This window comes from Pteropus medius, unplaced genomic scaffold (assembly GCF_902729225.1).
Source record: "Pteropus medius unplaced genomic scaffold, Ma_sr-lr_union100, whole genome shotgun sequence".
In the NCBI taxonomy this organism is placed as follows: Eukaryota; Metazoa; Chordata; class Mammalia; order Chiroptera; family Pteropodidae; genus Pteropus; species Pteropus medius.
Window position 1 is genome coordinate 5,135,740 of NW_024352785.1, and position 26,445 is coordinate 5,162,184.

At 32.7% G+C, this 26,445-nt stretch overlaps 1 protein-coding gene across 2 annotated transcripts in view; it reads left to right on the forward strand.

Moving 5' to 3' along the window:
* LOC120590799 (tyrosine-protein kinase Fer) overlaps window positions 1-26,445 on the forward strand; it is a 287,646-nt gene that overhangs the window by 20,930 nt on the left and 240,271 nt on the right. For both annotated transcript variants that reach the window (XM_039848412.1, XM_039848413.1), the window contains exon 5: window positions 3,804-3,993. In XM_039848412.1, coding sequence (XP_039704346.1) covers window positions 3,804-3,993 — 190 coding nt within the window. The remainder of the gene's footprint in view (window positions 1-3,803; window positions 3,994-26,445) is intronic.

Consider the following 26,445-nt stretch of genomic DNA (forward strand, 5'->3'; position numbering starts at 1 on the left):
GAGAAGTCATTTGATAGCTTTGATTCCTATAATTGAATAATATGAAGTGATAAAGGAACTTAAAGAATGGTTTTTATGCAACATTTACACAACAGCAGAGTTTTAGCTTGTATAAATAATGCAGGTCTCAGCTGAAATGTAGTTATTGCAGAATTCTATCTAAAAAAAAAATAGAGTGAAAAGAATAGAGCCAACTGCTAGAAATGGTATAATTCTAATGCAGCACAAAGTATCATTCTAGTATACATATCTTTTCATTACTCCTAAAGCGTATTTATTCAAATGGAAATAAAATCAATCTTCACCTGATTTATGATCCTTGACTAGTGTATTAGAAAATGGTTTGTGGGAAAATATACCAAGCATATGCCATTGATGACTCAATGGCATAAAGATCTAGAATCTTACTTGAGATTTTAATGCTTGGTTTGACTTCTGAAAATTGAATAATTACTCAATTTTGTATTATTTTGTACTGTTACCATCTAGTACTTAAAAATACTTTATACATTATAAAATCAAACTCTTAGAGCCATGCAGAATCTTAAGAGATCATTTGAGTCAACCTTCTTGTCTTTCAAATTATGTGACATATGAAGCCCAGAAATTTTGAGACTTGCAAAATGTCACATGCAGCTTGTAGTGAAGGTAAGAACTGAACCATCTAGAGTATTGTTCTAGTCTGCAAATTCAGGGAGCCTTTATTTTTGTCTCAGAATTTTGAGATTATGTATGCTAGTCCTTTTCCATCTAACTTATTTTGCTTAGCATGATATTCTCAGGATCCATCCATGTTGTTACGAATGGCAGTATTTCATCCTTTTTATGACTGAGTAATGCCCCACTGTATAAATGTACCACACCTTCTTTATCCAGTCATCCACCAAAGGATGCTTAAGTTGTTTCCATGTCTTGGCTACTGTGAATAATGCTGCAGTGAACATAGGAGTACATATATCTTTATGAATAAATGATTTCACATTTGTTGGATAGAGACCCAGAAGAGGGATTGCTGGGTCATGTGATAGCTCTATTCTTAATTTTTTGAGGATCCTTTCTCATACTGTTTTCCACAGTGGCTATACTAGTGTACATTTCTACCAGCAGGATCTGAGGGATTCTTTTTTCTACTTCCTCTCCAATACTTGTTGTTTCTTGCCTTGATGATAGCCATTCTAACAGGTGTAAGGTGGTATCTCATTATGGTTTTGATTCACATTTCCCCATGGCTAGAAAAGTTGAGCATCTTTACAGATATCCATTGGCCATTTGTATGTCTTCTTGGGAAAAACATTCAGGTCTTCTGCTCATTTTTTAAAAAATGTTATTTTTCAGTTAGAGTTGATGTTCAGTATTATTTTATGTTAGTTTCAGATGGGCTTCACAGTGGTTAGGCATTTATAATTGATAAAGTGATCCTCTGAGAGATACAAAGAACAAACTGATGATTGCCAGATGGGAGGGGATTTGAGGGGCTAGGTGGAAAAGGTGAAGGGATTAAGAAGTACAAATTGGCAGTTACAAAATAGTCACAGGGATGTGAAGTACAACATAGGGAATCTAGTGAATAATATTGTAATTTTTAAATGAGATTTTGTTGTTGTTGTTGTCATTGAGTTGTATGAGGCTTTCTATATTTTGAATATTAGTCCTTTACTGCAGGTATTGTTTACATATATCTTCTTCCATTTGATTGGCCGACCATTTTGTTTATGGTTTCTTTTGCTGTGCAGAAGCTTTTTAGTTTGATGTAGTCTGTCATTTCATCCCTTTTTTTTGCATTCTTTTCATTAGTCTATGTGAAATTCATTTGCAGAAGACTATTGGTTATAGTAATGATTGTAGAATGTTATTATTTTCAAGTGTACTTTCCTATAGATTTTGTCCACATTTGTGAAATCATTCACCTTTTTTTGGACTGATCTTGCAGATATACATGAAAATATGGTTTTTTTGTTTGTTTTTGTTTTTTACCATCTTACCTTGTACGTTTTAAATTGTTCCTAATGCTGTTGTCATTGTTGTGATTCTTTTGGTAGCTAGGGAGTGCAAAGAGGACGCAAGCCCTCGGGAAGCTTTAGGTTCATATGGATGTAATCTTTCCTATGACCTGGTTCTCATGAATTTATGTTCACAAAAGTTGTTCTTTTTAAAATCAACTTTCTCTGAAGAGATTCACTGAGAAAAATTATAACCAATTTGTTATGCAAAGGGTGTTACCACCTGAGCAAACAAACATGAGTGTATCAGAAATTCTGTGTGGATTTAGAACACAGATCACAGATTGTCGAATGATGATGTTATAAATGACAATTGCCATTTACTGAATTCTTACTTCATGCTAGGCACTGTGCTAATGAGTTTTCAAATATTATCTTATTGAATTCTCAGAGCAACCCTGACAGTAGGTATTGTTACCATCGATTTTTCCAGTGATAAACTGAAGATGAGAAAAGTAAAGGAATTATTTCATAAAATTTAATCTGTCCTAATACAGTATAATTACATTCTTTCCACTTTTCACTACTTGGGAAGCATTCGTGAGCTCTGATAGTACGGTACATTTCTCTCCATTACTTCTGCCATTAACTCCACTGGTTAAAATAATTTATCTTTTGAACATTGCTAGATCTTTCTGACAAATTATCTTACTCTTAGTTCTACTTTTCCAAAATTTCACTAAATTCTCTACCTTTTTATTAGAATACTCACCTGAAACTCATTGCAATATAATTGAGATTACAGCTTTCTTTATAGCATCCACTGAGGCTGCACCCTGCTCAATTTGATTGGCCATGAGTTTTAAAATATCAGTCAGCATCATATGTATAAATAAATCTCTCTTAATGTGTGTTCTTTCTACCTATAATTACTTACTCAGTTTATATTGATTATTTTAAGTCCCAATTTAAGAAGGAAACATTCTGACCTTATTCTCCAACTTTGAAGGTTTCCCTAATTGACAGTCTGTGGTCTCTTACATACTAACTTATTTTCAGTAGTGCATGGCACAGTTCTTTAAGACATTAGTATACTATGTATTGACAGTGTTTTGAGAGTTGTTCCCTGCCATCACTACCTTTTTTTATGGCTTATGATGTGGGCGAATTCGTTTGAAATTTCTACTCAGGCAGCCTCCAAGGGATTAAAAAAAGACAATAAGGCAACATGCAGCCTATGTACTTCTCTAAAGGAAGGACTGAGAAGTCTGTTGTCTTCACAGTGGAGCTATTGGAGAGATTTGGGGTCTTATGCTATGCCCTTTCCCTTAATCACAGCTCAGCCTTAAGTCCTCGGCAGAATAGCTTTCCCCAACTCTAAACACACATCTTTCACAATATACACACAACCTGGTCCCAGACTGTCATCTTGATTTGATTTGATTTATTTTGGACACAGATCTGATTCTAGCTATATTCCATTTTAGATATGAAATAAATTAAGATTCTGCTTCAGTCTTATTAATTCATTTTAGGCCCTACACTTCTGGACTTAAGTGTCTGTACTCTGTGAGGTAGATGGTTTAGCTGTAAAATAAAATGAATGCCATTGATCATAATATATTTGAAAGCATCTTGAGTTTGGCTTTTACTTCCAAACATTTTCTTCTATTTTGTTAATGTGAACATTTAATAACTACTGTGATGACTCAAAATCTGTTTAGTTTCATAATCCTTCTGATTCTGTAGAACTCACAAAGATGAAAATGAAAGAAAACAGAAAAGCTTGTATGTTTTTTTAAATCTGTATTTCTTAAAGAAGTCAAAATAATTTATATTTAATGCTTTTTTTTTTTTTTTTAGTATTGTGCTTCTGATAAGCCAAAAACAGACACTTGAAGAACTGAAACAGTCAGTGCAGCAGCTGAGGTGCACTGAGGCAAAGTTTACAGCACAGAAAGAATTACTAGAGCAAAAAGTACAAGAGAATGATGGAAAAGAGCCACCTCCAGTAATAAATTATGAAGAAGATGCACGATCAGTTACATCTATGGTAAGCCAAAAAGTAATCAAATGAGAAACTTAAAACAGTAGTATATAGGTAATTAGTGAATACAAAAATTGATTCTGGTTTACTATAACGAATTATTACTCTTGTTAATATGCAGGTCCTATTAAACTTGTTTATATGCAAAATAGACTTGTCAGTCACCTTCAGAGCACTTTCAGGAACCACCTGTAGAGTCAGAGGATAAAGCTCTTCTCTTGCCTTCAAAACTGAAAACAAAGACTGCAATTGTTTTTATTCCTGGGAGACAGCAGGAAGGTAGGGTGTTATTCTTAAGATAGAAGTAAGAAATAAGGAGAAAGCTATTTATTTATTTTTCTTAAGAATAATAGAATCTTATCGGAGATGTGTTTATTGTTTTCACAATGGAAAATGTTGATTTTGTTTAAAAAGTATTTTCCTTACAGATATCCTTAAACTACAATAAACACATTTAAATCCACCAATTACAAATTCAACTTTATTTTGTATAGTTTTATTAACTACTTAAGAATGCCTAGTATAAATACTTCCGTCCATCCCTCTTTCCCTCTCTTCATTTCTTCATTCCTTTCTTCCTTTCATCTTATGTTGGTGGTTCTCATCAGGGGGCAATTTTACCCCGCTAGCAAACATTTAGCAATGTCTCTAGGCATTTTTGGTTGTCACAACTAGTAAGCGTATTCGTATTTAGTGGGTAGAGGCAGGTGATGCTGCTAAACATTCTGCATTGCATGGGACAGCCCCTCCCTTCATAATTTCAACAAAAAAATTATCTAACCCCAAATCTCAATATTGCCAAGGTTGAAAAAGCTTGAGCTATATCCTTGACTTTTTCTGTGAGTAGCTGGATATAGTCCATAAAAAGAACTATTATAGGTCATGATGCTATAGTTGACATTTTAGTAATTTTTAAGTTTATGTAGTTCTAAATAAGATAGTTTGATTGGTAAACGATTCAAATGTCTTCATAGGGAAAAAAAGGCTGCATTTGAAAATGTGATAAATGTGGCAATTAATATGAAGTATTTAAAATATTGTGGTTATTGCTATTTTGGTTATTAATTGAGCCATACTGATCTACACATTATATTGTGAATTATTCTCTGCTTAGCTGTTCTGTCAGATAAAAAGGATCTTACCATCTGTTACCAAGGACCCTACTAGATTCTCTTTCTTGTTTTATGATTCTTGATAACTACCTGGCATATGCATTCTTTCAGAGGAACTTCTGAAATTTTTTCTTTTACTTGGTTTTTGAAAACCTTAGTAAATCTTTTGTTCTCTGAATGTGGTTTATAACATTTCCTTGTCTCCATGTGGGTACGAAATTGGTTACATCATAGCTTGTTAGTGGCAGATGGGTTAAAAATGGCAATCTAATTTACTTTAAGTAATTCTGTGTGCAGATGACTCCTGTTGGCATTATTATTATGATAGAATAAAAAATAGCTTTTCAAATCTCTAGATGTAGCACATTCCCATTCAATAACTACAACTAAAAATTAGACTTTGAAATTTAAAATATACCGGTTCATTAATTCTTATTTTATTAAGAACTTATGAGTATTTGGACTTTTTTTTAATCTTTCATAATCATTCAAGAGAAGCATTTTAAACAAATGAATAAATAATGTTTGAGAGAGAATGTATAATACAATTTAAGAGAACAAACTGCTTCCTGGCACTTTGGAACTTTCTCTTTACCCATTTATTAAATGATGATAGTACCTTGTAAATTTTTACAAAGTGATGTCACATATTTCATTTTACCCAATTTATTTTAAATTGTCAAATGCTAATTGTAAATTATCGTATCTATTCATTGAAGCAATGCTTTTAATATGTATTTAAGGAATTTACAAAAGAGTTTTCTAATAATTCTTTAAAATAACAAAGAAATATTTTATAAATCAAACAGGCATTTCCCAAATTGGTGCCAACTGAGATTTTACAGTATATTTTATAAAACAAGTAGAAATATTTGTAGTACATAGTTCTTAAAATTTAATTATACTCCCACCTATATCAGTGAACTTTTTGCACAATTAAGCTTTATTTTGTGAATAATATTTTAAGAAAAGCCTGAAATTAACATAAGCAATTCTTTTGGTATTTCCTCTTTACACATTCCATCCTTTTAAGTGGTATAAAATTTCAGTGAGGGAAATTAAGTTGAATATTGGAAGAATTGAAAGAACAAAAAATTAAACTATGGTATCATGGAAAATAATGAAAACTTGGCTTAAATATTATATAAGAGTAGTAGAGATAATTAACTAATTTACATGACCTAATTAATGGCAGCATTAACCAAAATGCTGACTTCAGTGGTGATTCCTCTGTGGAACTTTAAGGAACCGTACCACTGACATGAGCCATGAGTTATGTATTCTTATAAAAATTCCAAGGTAATTCAGGTATATAATCAGGGTTAGGATTGTATAGTCAGGTTCATAGATGTATTGATGTTTATTTTTTGCTGTAATTTGATGAGATTTAAAGCCTATCTATTAATTTACAGAAACCTAAAAAAATTGTGATGGCAGATAACAAAGTCATCTCTGTCAGGAAAAGTCATCCGTCTAATATTGTCTTTTTTTCACCTAGATCTAATTTTGGCCAAACTACCAAGGAGAAAATGATAAATATTAAGTATTGCACAATATTTCTCTATCGTCTATGGATAAATGTATTCCTTCTTCTTTTCCTTCCTTCCTTCCTTCCTTCTTTCCTTCCTTCTTTCTGCCTCCTGCCTCCCTCCCCTCCCTCCCTCCCTCCTTCTCTCTCTCTTTTCTTCCCCTTCCTTCCTTCCTTCCTATTTAGTTGTCGAGCACCTATTATGTGTTAAGGACATTTCTAGATGCTTGGGATACATCAGTGGTTAAAACTAATAAAAAACTCTCTTAGAGATTACATTCTATGGTGAGAAGCAGTTAGTAAATAAATAAATTACATATTATATTGGAAGATGATAAATGCCAAGAAGCAGAAACAGAGCAGGGTAGAGAATTGGGAGTCTAGGGGATCAGAGATTGGGACATAATTTTAAATGCAAGTCAGGATAAGCATCATGTTGGCTGTGACATTGAACAAAAACTTGAAATAGGGAGCTAGTAAGCCACTTAATTTCTGGGGAATGAGCATTTCAGTCACAGAGTATATCCATTGCAAAGACTATAAGACAGGAGCATGCCTGGACTGTTCAAGGTACAGAAAAGGAGGTCTGAGTAGAAGGGATAAGAGAGAGTATAAGGAATGTATTAGAGAAGTAATGGAGAATAGATCTCAGGGCTTTGCAGACCATAGTTAGGCTTTTCTCTGAACCATATAGGGAGGCATTGTGTTGAGAGATTATAACAGAGGAATGACATGCTCTGATTTTTAAGTGAATTACTGTGGCAGTTGTGTTGAGAATATACTTAAGGGGAGCAGAGATGGAAGAATGAGATTATTGTAACTCAAGTGATAGAAAATTACAGTTCGAGCAAGGATGATAGCACAGGAAGTGGCAAGAACTTTTTAGCTTCTGATTATATTTTAAAGGTTGAGCCGATGAGATTTCCTATGGATTAAAGTGGGGTGTGAAAGAAAAGTGTCAAGGGTACCTTTAAGGTTTTTTTGGAAGAGCACTAGAGGAATGGAATTTGTTTGGAGTCCATGCAAAGACTACACATAGAGCAGCTTTGATGAGGAAGAACTAGACTTCAGTTTGTCTTTCCAAAATAACAAGTCAGTGTAGAAATTTGATATTGGGGCCTGGAGTTCAGGAGCATAATTTGGACTGGAGATTTAAATTTGAGATTTGTAGGCATCAGATGGTATTTAAAATCATTTGACTAATGACGGGTCACCAAGTGAGAGAGAATATAGATAAAGAAAAGAGAAACAAGGACTGAACTCTGGGACATTTCAAGGTGGGGGTCTAGAAAAGAAGGAATCAATGAGACAAAAAAAGCAGTGACCAGTGAGGTAGTAGAAAATTAAGAGACTTTGGCATCCTTGAAGTGTTCCAAAGAGAAATGAGTTCCAGAATTTGGGACACACTGAGTTAAGGCAAAAACAATTGTATTCACTCCAAGAATTTTCTAAACTTTCAAATGCCTAAAAGGGGAAATATAGGATGGAATGCAGTGTCTCTGGAAATATTGGCTTAACTCTTGTTCAAAGAGCGTCCTTAAGCGGCCACTGTGCAATGAAACATACTTTGGGAAATGCTGAATTTGAAGATAAATTCTTTCTTATCTAATCGGGCTACTGACAGGTTAAATGTGCTGATAATTCCGAAGGCATTTCGAGTTGTTTAAATGCCCTAGAAACCCAAAGATTATTTTCTCTTATTCTTCAATTTTAGCTCTACAAGGCAGAAGAATCTGTCTTTTGGAGCAAATTAGGAGGGTGAAATCTTTGTTCACTGCCCTTGGATAATGATGGAAATACCAGAATTTTCTAATCCCTGAGTAAACATTGGTCAACTTTCTTATGTATGTATGTATGTATGTATGTATGTATGTATGTATGTATGTATTTATTGAAAAGCATAACTTTTCCTCATGTTTCTTTTTAGCTTTCTAGTTGCAAGAATAAAGTTTTAATCAGTATTTGTTGAACTGAGGAACTGGACTTCCTTTTCACCTCAGAGTAATCTAGTTATTTTGTTTTATAATAGCATGGATTTGAACCAAATATATTATAATAATTTTGTCAAAGAAATCTCCCTAATATGTCAAATCTATGTAGAACTGATAGCACCATATAATGAATTTCTACTTTTTTAAATGTTTAGCTAGTCTATAATTACCTTTACTTTGATCTTTCTGCAATTGCACATTTTTAAGTCCATTTGCTAGACTAATACACAACATACATTTATCTTCTTTGTATATTTTATTGAGTTAGTTCTGCTTAGTTGAATGGCACTATCAATAAAATCCTGTTTTGTTACATTTTCAATCAACAAAATATCTGATTTGTTGACTAAATATTTTTTTGCTATTATGACTCAGTAGTAATCCATTTTACAGTAGTGTACAACATATTTTCAATTTTATAGTTAAACATTAAAATGGACTGATATCAATTGAGACATCATATTGACAGCATCATTGGAGCTTTATGTCTCTTCATCATTAGGTACATTTCTGTCTTTAAATATATAAGATAAATGTTAATTCTAAGTCTATGCCTTACTCAACAAATACACTGAGAAAAATACCAGACTAAGGATCAGGCGATATAAATTGAGCTTTCTCTCTGCTATGTAACTGTAGTCAGTTTCCTTAACCTTTCTGAGTTTTCTATAAAAGGAGGACGTGAATATATATCCACCTTGCCTAACAAGTTTTCTATGAAACTGAAATGAGATGGTGTGCATAAACATATATTGTATTTTATGCAATAGTGTTAAAACATAATATTCTATTCCATTTTTTTCTAATGTATTTTAGTTCACATGTAAATTATGAGTTCTTAAATATGAATTGGAGATTTTTCTGCAGGATTATTTTATGTATTTCTCATTTATAAAGACAAAACTTTAATTAATTTCTCTGAATAAGTAACACATGTACATGTACAGATGTCTAAGTGTCCCTTCCTTAGTTTCTCAGTTCCTTACCTCATAGGTAACCTTCCAGAAGTATTGAATGCAAATAAAAATAGAAATGTATATTATATGCCTCCTGCTCTTTTACACAAATAGTAGAGCATACAACAATACTATTCGGTACATTTCATAATAGTACTTATACAGTTACTTCTTTTTATTCACTTCTTCATGCAACAAAAATATTTATTGAGTGTCCAGTGTAAGGTACCATTTTAGGTTCTGGGAATGCAGTAGTGAACAAAATAAACATATTTTTTCTGTCTTCATGAAATATATATATAGTTTATATGTATATATTAGGTGGTGGTAAATTCCTTGGAGAAAAATAAAGCTAGATGCTGCTGGGAAGTGTTTTTATACATAGGGTCGACAAGGAAGGCTTTAATGCTAAAGTGGCATTTATGAAGGAATCTGAAGGAACTAAGGGAGCAAATGATGAGACTCTCTGGGGTGAGAATATTCCAGGCAGTGGGAAGAGTGGACGAAAGGCCCTGAGGCAGGAATCGGCTTCACGGAAGAACAACAAGCAAGTCAGTGTGCATGGAACAGAGTGAGAGGGAGTGATAGGAGATGGGGTCAGAGAAGTGGTAGGCATTTAGATCATATGGTCATATAGACCATTTTAAGGACTTTGGTGCTAACTCTTAGAGAAAGTAGAAACCATTGAAAATTCTGAGTGAAAAGAGTGACATATTTTCATGGTTTCCAATTTTTTATTATAAAGACAGCTTTGGTGAAAACCCTTATATATTACTATGTGTATAAATAGAGTTTATGTATAAGATACATTTTAGAAGATTTGTGCAGTTTATATAGGTTTAGATTTTACTCTCAAAATAGTTTGAAAGTTTCTTAACCTGGGGACAATGGCAGTTATAGATGTTAATTAGTACATTAATATTTCAGTTTTATAGATTATCAAATTCTTGCTTCCAGCTTTCATATGGCATAAATTTTATCATGCTGAACTTTCACTGGCTTTCTGGGCCATTAATATTATTAAATTCTATGGATCTAATGCCAAAAGTATATTTACAGCTAAATGTTATGCTTTATGTTTAATTGATGTATACATTTCTAATTCATAAAAGAGTTAGAGATAATTATGATTATGTTATAGAAGGCTTGTTGACTTTTCCAAATGATTCAGGTCAAGATTTCTTAACATCACTAACTATCAGAAAAATACAGATTAGAACCACAATGAGATATCATCTCAGACCTTTTAGAGTGGCCATTAATAAAACAACAAGAAATAAGTGTTGGCAAGGAAATGGAGAAAAGAGAATCCTTGTGCACTGTTGTTGGGAATGTAAATTGGTTCAGCTACTATAGAAAACAGTATGGAGTTTCCTCAAAAAAATTAAAAATAGAACCACATGACCCAGCAATTCCACTTCTGTGTATTTAAGTGAAGTAAATGAAAACACTAACTTGAAAAGATACTTGCACTCCCATGTTCATAGCAGCATTATTTACAGTAGCCAAAATATGGAAACAACTTAAGTGTCCATCAGTGGATTCATGGATGAAGATGTGCTTGCTATCTGTGTGTGTGTGTGTGTGTGTGTGTGTGTGTGTGTGTCTGTCTGTCTGTCTGTCTGTCTATCTATCTATCTATTATCTATCTATCATCTCTCTGTTATCTATCTAATATTCTATTTAGTGTGTGCATATGCACACATACACACATGCTATGGAATATTATTCAACCGTTAAACAAACGAAACCTTGCCACTTGTGACAACATGGAGGGACTTTGAGGATATTGTGCTAAATGAAATAAAACAAGGAAAGACAAATACTATATGATCTCACCTATCTGTGGAACCTTAAAAAACTGAACACATAGATACAGAGAACAGATTGGTGGCTGCCAGAGGTGGGGATGATGTGTGGGTAAAATGGGTAAGGTGGTTCAAAGGTACAAACTTCTAGTTATAAAATAAATTTGTCCTGGGTATGTAAGGTATAACATGGTAGTTAATAATACTGTAAGTTGCTAAGAGAGTAGATCTAAAAAGTCTCATCACAAGAAGAAAAATTTGTGTAACTGTGTGGTGATGGATATTAAGTAGACTGATCATGGTGATCATTTTGCAATATATACAAATATTGAATCTTGTTGTATACCTGAAACATAATGTTACATGTCAGTTTTATCTCAATTAAAAAAAATGCCTTCAAATATTCATTTTCTTTGGTTCATACAAATGAAATCATTTTACATCACAGGCCTTTTAATAGATAGTATTAGAGATGTTCATTTGTATTAGACCATAATGTAAGGGAAAAAACCCTTAAAATTTCAAAACTTCTTCAGTTTATATTTTGACTATTATCTATGTTCATATTCATATGCATATGCAGTGGATATTTAGGTTAAATCAAGTAAATTGTAAATGAAAAGTAACTTTCATTTATGAATGTATATTATACATATATACTACAAAGCAAATGAAAAAGCTACTTTTTATTTTCTTTTATATATGTATATATATGTAAATATAATGTATATATGTATGTGTATATATATATTTCAAATTTGTCTTTTAATTATAGATTTTTTATATCTTCCCTCTAAATTTTATTATGAAAATGTATGAACATACAGAAAAGTTGGAAGAACTATATAGTGATTACCCATATACTTACCACCCAGATTCTTCAATTCTTAACATTTTGCTTTATATGCTTAATGAGTTATCTATTTATCTATCTATCAACTATCTTATTTTTTGATGCATTTCAGATAAGTTGCAGATATCAATACCCTTTACCCCTAGACACTTCAGCACACACATTATTTAAAGTTCAGTATTTGTTTTTTTAGGTTAAGTTTACAAACTACAGAATATATTTTTGTATTTTCCTGCAACTTGCTTTTCCCTATTCTACTTAGAGACCTCCCTCAGGTGGCATCTGCCCTTCCTTTGTTTATTTGTTTTGTTCTAAAAGCATTTTTAAATAATTTTTTTATTTGAATACTGTTGGCATACAATATTATATTAGTTACAGGTTACAACATAATGATTAGATATTTATATAACTTACAAAGTGGTCACCTCAATAAATCTAATACCCATCTGACACCATACATAGTTATTTCAATATTATCGGCTATATTCCTTATGCTATACTTTATATCCCCATGACTATTTTGTAGCTACCAATTTATACTTCTTAATCCCTTCCCCTTTTTCACACCCCCTTCCTTTTTAATGGGACACTGCTCTATTGAATGGATATGTCCTGTATCAGTTGCTACTCCTCCTCTTTTTTGTTTTTTTACATTTTTTAAAATTAGTTTTTATTTAGTTTCAAGTATACAGTACATTGGTTAGACATCTATACAGTTTGTGAAACGATCCCCCCAATTGCTCCCTCCCTCCTCTGACCCTCCACCTAGCAACATATTAATGCTAACTGCATTCCCTATGCCATGCTCCCCATTCCCGTGATCATCCATCAGCTACTAATTTGTTGTACTTTAGCCATTCACCCCATTCTCCCAGCTCCCCAAACTCCCCTCCCCTCTGCCTGACACCTCATTGTCCACTATATTTATGAGTCTGTTTTTGATTAGTTTATTCTTTCTATTCCTTAGATTCCTCATATAAGTGAAATCATATAGTGTTTATCTTTCTCTGTCTGACTTAAATACCTTCAAGGTCCATCAAAGAAATATCTTTTTCCATCCTTTTCCTTTTCATATATAGGGGTCTTTTTTTCTTATCTTTTCAGCCACTCTATCTTTTGGTTGGAGCACTTAATTCTTTTTCATTTAAGGTACTTATTGATAAGGATGTAGTTGTTAACCATTCTTAATTCCTATTTTTGATACATGTTTTTTTCTTTTTAAAGAAGACCCTCCAACATTTCCTGTAATACTGGCTTGGTGGTGGTATATTCCTTTAGCTTATTTTTGTCTCTGAAGCTCTTTATCTGTTCTTCAACTCTGAATGCTAGCTTTGCTGGATCAATTATTCTTGGTTGTAGATCCTGGGTCTTCATCCTGTCGAATATTTTTTGCCAAGCCTTTCTGTCCTGCATCGTTTCTTTTGAGAAATCAGCTGCCAGTCTTATGGGTTTTCCCTTATATGTAATTATTTGTTTTTCTCTTGCTGCTTTTAATATTCTTTCTTTGTATTTAAACTTTGGCATTTTAATTATGATGTGTCTTGGTGTGGGCCCCTTTAGATCTCTGACTTTTGAATTCTCTGAGCTTCCTGGGGTTTTATGTCCATTTCCTTCAGCAGGTTAGGGAAGTTTTCCATCATTATTTCCTCAAACAGCTGTTCGACATCTTGATTTTCTTCAAGTACACTGATCAGACAAATATTTGGAAACTTATGTGTCCTCCTTAAATTATTTTTATAGTCTTAGCATCTTTTTTCTTGCCATTCTGATTGAGTGTCCTAATTGGCTTTCTTGTCCTCTGGATAGGGCATTTGATCCTCTTCTTTATTCACTTCGTTTATTCCTTTGTTTATTCCATTTAATATACTTCTCATCTCAAATAACGTGTTCTTCATTACAGACTGGTTCCCTTTTTTAATTTCCATTTCCATTTTTATGTATTTTATCTCTTTGTTGACATTTTCACTGCATTTATCTACACTCCCCAAAACTTCATTGAGCATCTTGAGAGTGTTTTTAACTCTGCATCTGTTAAATTACTCGACTCCATTATATCTGGATCTTTGTTCTTTTCTCTCATCTGGCTTCTGCTTCTTTGTCTTCCCAACTTGGTTGTCTTTCTGTGTCTGTTTCTATGTACTAAGCAAAGCTCCTAAGTTCCCTGGTCTTATTAGTGTGGATTTGTGAAGTTGGTGTCCAGTGGCACAGTCCTGAGAGGGGTTCAGCTGCAGGCCAAATTTAGCCGAAGCTCTACCCCTCCGGGGCCACCTGTCAAGATTCAGCAAGCAATCCACAGATGCTGTGCTTATAGTTGCCTCAAAAGGCCACACCAGAAACCGAGGCCAGCTGGCTCCAGTGTGAGTCTAGGTGCTGCTCAGCAAGGAGCACCTGATTCTCTGAGGCTATACCAAGATTGACTTGAGTGGGGCTGCGGGGTTTCAGAGAATCCTCTGGGTGGAGCGACCTCTGTTATCCAGTTTGATGACATCCCGGCTATGGCAGCGCTGTGTTCGCGTACTCAGAGTGGGGAGGGCCCAACAGGGAACAATGGATACTGCTGGCACTTCTCTACAGAGTGAGTCTTGCGTTGGCCCTCACTCCAACAATATCTTCCTGCAAGTCCCTGGTGCCCACTGCACGCAGCCGAATTGGCACTAGTGCTCAGAGCAAGCAGGTCTGTCACTGCTAAAATCTGCTCACGGATGCGGCCCCTTTAAGAGGTGTCTGCCACTGTCGCAGCCACAGCCTCCGTCTCTCTCACTCAACCACTCTGACCGGGCAGCCTCGCGTCCTTGCCTCATCGTACCTTCTGCCTTTGCAGGGTGCTTTCTTGGATTTCTCCCTAGTTGTACGGCTTGTTCCTCTAGCTCCCAGGCAATTTTTACTTGCTGGTGCTCCTTGTTTCCGTCACAACTTTGATTTGGTCGCCAAAGGGATGAACAGAGTATCATCTACACCGTTTTTTTCTCACTCTGGTTTTTTTTCACAAACTAAGCCAAGGGTTAGCACTAAAATAATATAATAAAAGGAAAATATAAAGTTAGGCAGGAATTAAAGATCTACTATGATTAATGCAGATAAAAATGATTAATAACTGAGAGTCATTCAGTCATTTGGGTTTCAAGTGTTTAATGATTACTACAAGAATATGATATACTGGAGTTTTGTGGGAAGGGTGAGTCAAAGACAATAAATAGATTTAGACCTTGCCATAGGGCTTGATGGAGAAGATGAAACAGAAGCAATGTATTTAACAATTAATTAAAAGTTGACTGCATTTTCATTTGAATGTGTCCATACATTAAAACATTTCAAAAAATTTGGGTGCCCAGCAGTACCTAGATATGCACTCAGCAGATGTTATAGAGAGAGTAAATAGGTACAGAATTTCAAAATACACTTTTGAAAAGTCAGGTTATAATTGATGCCATTCAGTTAAGAAAAGTGGTTTAAATGTTAAAGTTAGTGTCTGTCAGATATTTCTCACTTTATAAGTAATTGTGGCAGTGGTATTCTAACAGAGTAACACTTCTAATGAAACTTCTAATCACTTCTGACTGATGAGTGATTGCAATAAAATCATCACTCTAGAGAGAGTTCCGACTGTAGAGTCAGACTGCTTGGATTTGTCTCCCTGCTCTACCACTTAATAAGTGTGTGATATGTGGCAAGTTATGGGACATTTCCTGCCCTCATTTTCCAGTGTGTAAAATGAGAATTATAGTTTTACCTACTCTTGGGTTCATTGTGAGGAGTGGTTAAGCTTACACATTTAAAGCACGTAAAACAGTGCTTGCTACTTAGTAAACTCCTATTGTCTTTTATATGGCTGATAGTTTATATTTTATTATTACAGAAATGATAATGATTTAAAATATGTGCTTATTTCTCTGCTAATCTTTATTCTTTAATCTTGATATTATTTTTAATTAATCATAAATCTTTCTTTTTAAAAATATTTGCTATTAATCTTAGATGGTGGTTTGGCCTGTTTGAGATCTATTCTGTTTTTGAAGTATTATTGTCCTTTAGCCATAATAGATTACAAAATATTTTTTAAATGAAGTATCATATAATTAGCTTATGAAATGTATTGCTGACATCAGTAGGGTTGACCAGCTAACCTTTTAAGGAAAATTTTTAGTGTTATTAGTTTAACTACTGGAAGTTCCCTTTTTTCTTCTCCTACACTATTAAAGTTTACATCTAAAATTTTGCATAAAGCAATTTTTACAAAAATATCACTTATAATTATGTTATTACAATGCCAGGATTTTTTTATAGTTTAAATTGAATGAAAGAAAAAAATCTTTAACACCATTATATTTTATGATTATTTATTCATTCCTAAAATAACATTTTTCTCTTATGTTTGCAATTATGGACAATTTAATTAACAGCTTTTAGTGCTCATATTGCCTTTTTATAATCTCCTTGTTTTCAATTTATGTGATACCATTATTTTATTCATTCAGTCATTTGAAACCTGGTTTTCATTATATATGCCATTGACCCCTTTCTCTCTATTATTTAAAGGCTCTCTTTTTAGCAGCAGGGCAGGGTGTAGAAAATATGGGAATTTGAGTCAAACCATCCTGCGTTCAGTTGTCTTTAGGTGAATTTTTAACTCCTTAAACTTCAGTTTCTTCATCTGTTAAATGTGGTTAGTAGTATTTGCCTCATAGGATTGCAAAGACAGAGGCACATTGATGAGCCCCAGCCATCTTTAGAATTGTACTCAGTACACATTTGGCTTTTGTACCTTTCTTTCCCTTCTCTCCATTTCTGTTCCCTCTAGTGTCTCTTCCACCTATGTCCTCATTTCTCTTCCTCCCTTCTCTGCTTTCTAATTAAACACAATTATACAACTTCTATGAATACCTGTTGTGTGCCATGGATGGAGAGACATCCTGGAATGAAAGACAAAGTCTCTACAGTCATAGATTTACATTCCACAGGCAGAAAAGTGCAATAAACAATTGATTAACAAGAAAACACAGTTAAGTGCTGTGAGGAGATTGATCATTAATATTCTTCAGATTTTAGCCCTCAGCTCTTAGCTTTCAAATTTTATCTTTTCTTTGTAACCATGTATCTGTGGGCTTTTTTTCTTTCTGCTATGATTTAAACATTAATCGATGACTTCCAAATCTGTATTTCCAAAGAAATTGGGAATACTGGAATACCATTCAAGATAAAGATGAAAAAGGAAAACAGAGAAGTTAAACAACTTATTCGAGTTCACATTCGAACGTAATGTAACATTTTAATGTAATAAAATATAATGTAATAAAACATTTTAATTTATTAATAATTTCTTTATTATTTATGCACTAATTAGATTGTCTCCCTGTGATTTACTTAACTGAAAAACACAGTTAACTGGCATTCATTCTGTGTGAATTAAAATTAAAAAAAAAAAAACACTTTAGACTATTACAGTGTAGGTTTATGCAGATGTATTGTTTTGAAAAGACAGGAGAAACAATCAATCTGAAGAAGAAAAAGTTATTTAGATACACGGCTAATTTGTCATAATAATTGTGAATAATGAAATTGCTAAAAACTTCTATTGGTAAGAATACAGTTCTTTTCTCCTATACTGTAGTTTTGTTTTTGTTTTTTATACCAATTAAAAATAAATCAACTATTTGGCATACGAACAGTTGCATAACATGTTCAGGACATTCCTTTAAAATTTTTTAAATAATTTGATTTTATTCAACCTGAAAAAAGTTATTGCAGCCTCTACAATTTATTCACTAACTTTTCTATTAAACTGAATTGTATTTGTCTTAAAATTTATGTGTGGTGATGTTATTATCTTTTGGTTTGAGTTGTGAGCAGACATTTGACCTTGCATGGAGAGGTTTTATATATTTTTATGTCCAAAATCTTTTGTCTTGAATTTTTAAAATGATTTTTATGATATGCTAATTTTTTAAGTGAATAGTTTCATAAAGAGAATATGTGCTATTATGATTTATTGCTTCATTTGGTGCCCAATGATAAAATTTTAAATTCTGATAAATTTTTTCTTTTATTATAGTATTCTGCATAAAATTATTTTCCAGTGTTAATATTTAAAAGATTAAGAATGAACTGTTGATTTTAAAAATCATCGTTTTACTTTTAACATCCTAGATGAATGATAAGATGTTAGACTAAGGAAAGGTTTTTTTTCTGTCAGAATATATCTAGAGATATATTCATAGAGGTTAATTTTTTCCAGATAAGTTCCCAAAATTGCTAAAAAATCATTTAATCCTTGGAAGGAGAATCAACTCAATCAGAAAGAATCAGTTACACTTCTACTGTGTATTTCTGTGGTAGATATTGAGGGGGCTACAGTAAGAATATAAATAACTTTCAGATCCTTTTATCTGCTTTCATTTTGAAACATGAATCAATACCATCATGCTGTTGATATTAGAAACAATATTTTAACAGCCAGAAGGTTAAATTTTTTAAAACAGCATAGTTCAGAAACAAGATTATTTAGATAGAGAAGACTACTCAGGACAAGGAAGCTTATATATATGTATATAATTTTCAAATATAATCTTAATATAAGCATATGACTTTTAATGAAAATAAAAGATTATTCTGTGTGTTTGAAAAATATCAATTTTGATCTTATGCTAGTGCCACATAAATTTGATCTTATGCTAGTGCCACATAAATTTCAGATTTATTACTAAACATAAAATATAAAGCCACAAAACTACTAAATAAAATATAAGTGAAGAACTTTTTATGTCAGAAAGTTGAATTAAATAAAATGCAAGTAAAAACAAAATAATATGTGTTGCAAATATAAAAGATTAATGTTTTTAAATATACAGTTATCCAAATCAGTTTATTAAAAAGTAATACACCAATTAAAAGTAGACAAAGAACATGAATAAGAAATTTATAATGATTAGAATATAAAATTTAATAAAATATTAAAACATTTCAATCTCAATAGTAATAAAAATAATTGTTAAGAAATGTAATTAGAAAATAATGCATCATTTAATTTGTCACTGTCTACAGTGGCCTCCTTCCAACCTGTTGTCCATACTCCAGCCAAAATCAGAATAAATCTGGTTGTATTGACACCCACAAGAATCGCTACAATGCCTTCTTATGACTTTTCGGCAAAACACCAATTTTTCTAAATGGCCTGACAAAAGGCATTATATTGTCTTTCCTCTACCATGGACTCTGACCAATCAGAATGCCTGCTGGTCATAACTACTAGATGTCTCCCTTATGGAAGAAAGAGCAAAAAGAAAAAAGGAAGAAAGAAGGAAGATATAAGTGATGAAAGCTTGGAAGAGTAATGAGAATAATCTTGGGAAAGTTTAGGGACTGATTGTATTAATCTAGTTTAAGAACCAACTGTAGTTGGAGTAAGTAAGAGTTTTATAAGAAGCTATCAAGTGTGGTCTGAAATCTTCAAAGGAAGCAATTTTACTGGTGAGTCTCAAGTTACGAATGGTGGAATGTGATGCTGAAGTCGAGCATGAATGAACATTGTTGGGGATGAAGACTTCCAAGGAACTTTGAGGCCTTGGGTATGAAAATTAGTCATGATAATGTTAGAGATTGAGCTGTAAAAAAAATAATCACAAACCACTTGCAAAGACCTCAGTAAATGAAGGAAAATGTCTGAGAGACGAGTGGATAATGGCATTGAGAATGAAAATACCTTGGCTTCATTTATGCTATTATTAATACATGTCTTATAATTATTTTCTGTGTCTCATCAAGTGCCCTGTGATGGTCATATTACTAGCCTATGGACTTCCTGAAGATAATAAATTATTCCTGGTCCTAGTATCTTGGAATATAAGGCATGCTCCACGATTTTTTTGTGTGCACGGAAAATCACAGAGAATAATAAACTCAAGTTGCCATGGATATTAAATGAAAGATCTGTGACTTGAACCTAGATTCTCAGTCTCACTTCTTGTCTGTATAGCCAGGAATGTTAGAAGGCTACAGGTGGACACAGCTGGGCTTACCAAGAGCTAGGAGGAAATGGATAGGTAACTTGGGACGTAGCCAAAGTGAAGTAGCATAGAGATCATGAGGGATAGCTGGTTTCAGAAGTCAGCGAACAAAGAACTAAGAACAGCATTGGTAGAGACAGGTAAAGCAGAGTTAAATGGGATCCAATTGATAAGAAAAAACTTTAGTTGTCTTTGAGAAGTTTAGGTAATCTAAGAGTCACTAAAATCTTAAATGTTACAAGTAGTCACTTTCTGAAACTGGAGGTTTAAATTTTTTTTCCCAATTAGATACAATTTTTATGAAGCTAGAACATTGTTTTTATCACACAAAAGACTTGTGGTTTTGACTAGGGGAGAAATTAGACTGTACTCATTAAATTTTGGTATGAGGGAATTCTTTTCTTTCTTCACAATTTTTTTAATCTCTAAGGCTATTAAAGAGGAATCAAAAAAGAGGAAAAAAAGATATGATGAGGAGAACAGAAGAAAGCAAGAGAAACAGGTGAGGGAAATTAATAAAGAAAGTGAAGAAGATAAAAGGTAAAGAACAGGAGAGAAAACAGAAAATATAGAAATAAGAGGTAAGTCAAAATAAAAACAGAAAGAGAATAGGAAAAAAGACGGCAGAGGTGAGTGCATGAATTTAAAATTAACTAAAAATATTTATTTAACCAAGATAACTTAAGGTTGTTGAAACTTTTGTATAAAATCTTACATATGGATACAATTTGCAATTCAGATAGTAAAATTCATTCTCATACTTTCAAGTTTTAGGTAAATAGCCAAATTATAATATTTTAAGAAAATTTGTTTCTAATTATTTGGTTAAGACCAAACTTAGTTATTGATTCTCAAAGGCTTTTATTGAGTGGTATTTAATAAGAAAAAATAAAATGAAATATTTTGATGTTTATCCTGATAGGTTAGCCCCCCTCAAACAGTAATCTGCAATATTATAATTTATTGTAGCACGGGTGGGTAGAGGATATAGATGAGTAAAGGATTACATTATACATTTAGTTACTTCAATTGGTTATTAATTATGTCATGAATATTTTGATATAGCTTATGTTAGCAGTGTTAATTATTACAGATATCTATGCTTTTTGATATTGTAAACTTTTCAATTTTATGACATAAAATATTCATCATCCTTGTTGTTTATTAGTCTTCAGTGTAGGAGTATTATTAGAAAACAAAATTGCTAGATAACTCTGTCATGTTCATTCATGGGTAGATGAGATAAGAGGAAATTCAAACCATCATGAAAACTCTTACAGAGATCTTTTTTGTCTTCTCTTTGTGCATAATAGAATTATTTATATAGACTTTCTATAACTGTAATCAATTTCATGTCGTATTTGATTATGTTTTGAAGGATTTAATTTCTGAATTTAAGACTAATAAAAATTAATCGAACATGGAATTCTAATTTGGTTAGGTAGTAATTTCTAGTATGATACAATGAATATTTTATATTTTTTTTATTTATATAACTGTCTTAGTGTATTAAAAATATATTTCATCAGGAAGGTTCTTTGCCAGTCTCTTGTGATAATGAAAATCCACGAGGTTTCTTTTTTATATTTAAAAAAATATCTAATGATGTAGATATGCTATACAAATGTGTTGATTCTGACTTTTCACTAGCTATTTAACTTCCCAAGAGAAATTAGTACCTATGTACTTTCTAGCATTTGATACTAGCATATAGTTTTAGAGGTTTCATTTTAATTTAATGATTGCTCATTATAATTTTGAAAATTGTGCTGAGGCATTAAATCATAATTATATCTATTTTTGAAAGCTACAGCTTTTTAAGGTGATAGAGTAATTTATGTGCATACTTAAAATATTTGGTATATGAGAAGTAAAACAAACATGAACTAGCCATACTATGAAAAACACAACTCTTTTGTTTTCCATAGGAATTTGAAAGCCTAATTTAATTTTTGTCTGCCATTTCTTACAGGCTTCTTTGGTATTTTTTAAAGATATTGCCTCTTTCCCATCTCCTGAAATCAGAAAGTTGGAGACAGCTTTGACTTCTTGATGAGCAACTGCACATTGTGATTTGGGATTAGAATGCTAAAAACCAAAAAACACAAAAGAATTTCCTATATCTTTCAGTTGATTGGCAGGAATTGAAAAACAGCTGATACTTTAATCTTCAATTGTATCATTTCCAAGAAAGGCACCTTAGTAAAATGACTATGCTAGGGGTCTGAAGATACCAGGGAGCTTGATGTCACCAGCCGTGGGTAATCAGGCTTTTATTTTATATTGTTCAGAGATAAGACTGTTAGTTTTAGGAATTTGTAAACTTTACATTGCAAGGGTTTTAGTATAAGTTTAATATTTGTTAGTTTATATGCTTGTGTTCATTTGACTCATTCATTTTCTACCTTAGTGCCCAGAGTAGTTGAGGTGGCTAATGATAACAAAATTCAGCAAAGCATAAATAGAAAGTAAAATCAGAAGCAGGAAAAATTGAAGTTGTAACAGGATATACCAAGATTGGGGAAAAGCATGTAGATTATAGTGTATATAGTTACTACACTAGAGCTATTACTTTGTCTCTAAGCTTCTCAAAGATCAAAATGAAAAAGGAGATAAAGTCATATAACACTATTAAATAAAAGGAAGCATGCCACACACATTGCAGGGGAAGTTAAGCTATTCATTGTATTTACCTCTAATAGAATTTCTTATTGGAGGCTTTAAAACTGACTTTTGTTGTGACAGTGTGCTAGACAATATCACTACAGCTAATGCAGGAAGGAGATTCATAAGGCCGTCTCTTGCAGAAGCTAGAATCCTTCAGTGGAAGTGGAGGCCATAACACCAAAATCAGTTCTGTAGAGGTCTAAGAATGCAGCTATCTCTTAATCGATTTTATTCAAGAATATAACCTTGACTTAGAATAATGGATGAACTGGATGTGCTTTTATCAGTTCTTTTAGTACTGTTTTTCTCAGCTGCGGTTTGGATGTGGAATGAGTAGTTATTTGTATTTCTTGGGAAAAGTTCTCAATTGCAGATGTTATATACTTGTTCGAAGGTGAATCTGTAAGATTAGAAGAATTTACCAGTAAATTCATTAGCCGATTCAAAAAAAAATTGAAGACCTATATTTTCTTTAAAAGTTTTCAAATTTTTTATGTATGAAAATATGTTTTACATGTTTGTATGAAGCTAACCCCCATAAAATTATCCAAAGCTTGTCTCTTGTTAGGATTAAAAAATATTATTGATAATTAAAGGAAATCGCCAGTGTTAAACTTTAATTTTTGCTTGTGATTTTTATGATATATCATGCTAATTGATGTTTTACTATTTTCTAGTTGGTTATTCTTAATTTCACTTTGTAGAATTTTTGTTGCTTTTCTGTATAAATACTCTAGGTTTTAAAGATAAGTAGTTAAAGAGTGCTGAATAGCTAGCTGTTGTATAAAAGGTATTTTGTTCTGGAGGGAGAATTTTTCTAAAGGAATTTTTTAGTATCTATTACAACTCAAAATTTAAAATATCTTGAAAAATTATTCTTTAAGAGACACTTAATTTGATTCATTAACATTTGGCAGTATAAAGCCTCATATGTTAGGTTGCTCTAAAATATTTAAGGAAAAGTACTCAAAAAGACTGACAGTGTGCTAGACATATAAAATATTATTACCAGCAAACAATTCTGCAAGGAAGGAGTTATTCCTGCATTTCAGATGAGAACATTGAAGCTTGAAGAGATCAAGGAATTTAGTGGCAGAATTAGAGTGGTAGATTCAAACTCAAAATTTCCTGACACCAAACATTGCTAAGCCGACAGAATGGTAGCCAAACAGTTCGAATCCTCTCTACGCTATTAAATGTATGGATCATAGAGAAAGTCACACAACCTCTCTGAGATAAATTTCCTTATTGGTAAAGTGTGCCAAGTCATAGAAACCTTACAGAATTGTTTTGAAATTAATGAGATGTTTGTAAATATGTTTAATACAGTTTTTGGCATATAGCTAAACTCAATAAATGGTAGCTACAAATAAAGAAAAAGTTACCACGATGTCTCCTAAATGTGGTTTTTCACCACATTTATGTTGGAGACTATATTTCACTTTAGCATGTTTTAATTCTTTTTCATAGTGTGAATCATAAAGATAAGAAATTACCAGCAGGTGGAGCTCAGTGTCAGAGAAACCAAATTTCTGAAATTGAGATATTTTTCAACTTATGTTTTAATAAGAAAATTAAGTAAATGCATAATTTTGAAATTTATATGCAAAGTTTTTCTATTTTTAACATGGCTACCAAAAGTCATCACCCTGTAACATAGTTGTTGAATATGTAAAAATAATGCTTTCATTATTCATATTTTAAATTCTTTGTTTTATCTAGTATCATATATAAGGTATGACCATTCAGTTGTAAGACACTTAATATGAACTTTACCTATAAAGACCGCTTAGAATTTGATCATTTCATTCAGTAATTGGACTGATAATCTCAAATTTAACTCATTGTAACTGCTATTCTCAGAGGATTCTATTTCTTAGTTAATGGTATCACCTTTAATCAGCTGCTTAAGACAAAATCATGGGAATCACCCTTGTGTTCACTCTTTTTCAAATCTCACATCCCCTTCATCAACGAGTTCTCTTGGTGCTATCTGCAAAACATGCTCAAATCTGGCCTCTTGTCAGCATCTCCACTGCCATTGTCCTAATAAAACACACCAGAAATTGTGGCCTGCACCTCTTTGGCTAGACTACCTGCTTGCTCCCTTGCTCTTCTTACATTTTATTCTCTATACAGTAACTAGAGTGATCTCAATATGATCTTGTATTTCTCCTGCTTATGACTCTGCAGTGGCATCTCTGTGTGTAAGTAGGGGTTATCATAGCCTAAACTACACTTTCTTGACCTTGCCCACCTCCCCTGAGCGGAGCTTACCGCTCCTCATCTAACACACTCTAGCCTTTCTGATCTTGTTGCCTTTTGAGCTTGTCAAACTTCTCATCTTAGGGCCTTTCTGTTTCCTCTCTAATGCTTTCCCTCCAGTTCTTCATATGACTAACCGTCTTTTTTTCATCATTTTAGCTCAATTGTCACTCCTTTGAGATATCTCTGTGATTTCTCTAGCTATGAGGGGCTCTCTTATTATCCCTCTACCCCTGCCATCATTATTTATCCTACTTTTCCTTTTCACTACTTGAAAAGTATCTTTGCTATTACTACTACTACTATTTAATGGCTAACATTTACTATGTGGTAGGTTTCTTCTAAGCATTTCTAAAAATTAAATACTTTATTATGTGTATTTATATGTATTAACTCATTTAATTATGGTATTGTTTTTGTATGAATATAAATGTTTTTAGTATCCATTTTCTTCTCTTATACTCCCCACTAGCTCTCAAAACTGTAGCTTCAAGAAAACAGGCACTTTTGTTTACTACTATTTCCTTGGCCTTGAGCAGTACTTGGCACATAGGGCTCAGCACATATTTTTTTTGAATATTGAATAATCTCTTAGAATTTATAATAACAAATAGAGTTGTCAAATATTTAAATACAGTAACCTAGGGGAAGGGGAACATTTTTTAAGGAAGAAACATGCCTGATTGATTATTCTTAGACCTTTTTTTAATATGAAAGTAATAGGGTATATAAAATATACTTCTGTTTAGGTTTTAGAAGACTTTGACAGTGTTCTTTAACCAAAGATTACCAAATATTAAACCACCATTGGATGGGATATATGCTTTTAGCATGGCCCAAGAAAAGTTTTAAAATTGCAAATCAAAGGGTAAGAATAAATAGGTATTTATTTAACTGGAAGGGTGTAAAGATCAAGGTGCCTCAGTGATTGAAGATGAGATCTTTTATGGGTTGAATTGTATATATCCAAAAGATATGTTGAAATCCTAATACTCCATACCCATGAATATGACCTTATTTGGAAATAAGGTCTGTAGATGTAATCAAGTTAAGATGAGGTCATTAAGGTAGGCTCTAATCCAGTATAACAGGTGCCCTTATAAGAGAGAAGAGATTGACATATAGGGAATACAACCATGTGAAAACAGAGGCAGAGATTAGAGTTATGCTGCCACAAACAAAGGATTATCTGGGGCTACCAGAAGCTATGAGACAAGGAAGGATCCTCCCTTAGTGGGTTTGGAACACCTTGATTCCAGATTTCTAGTCTCCAGAACT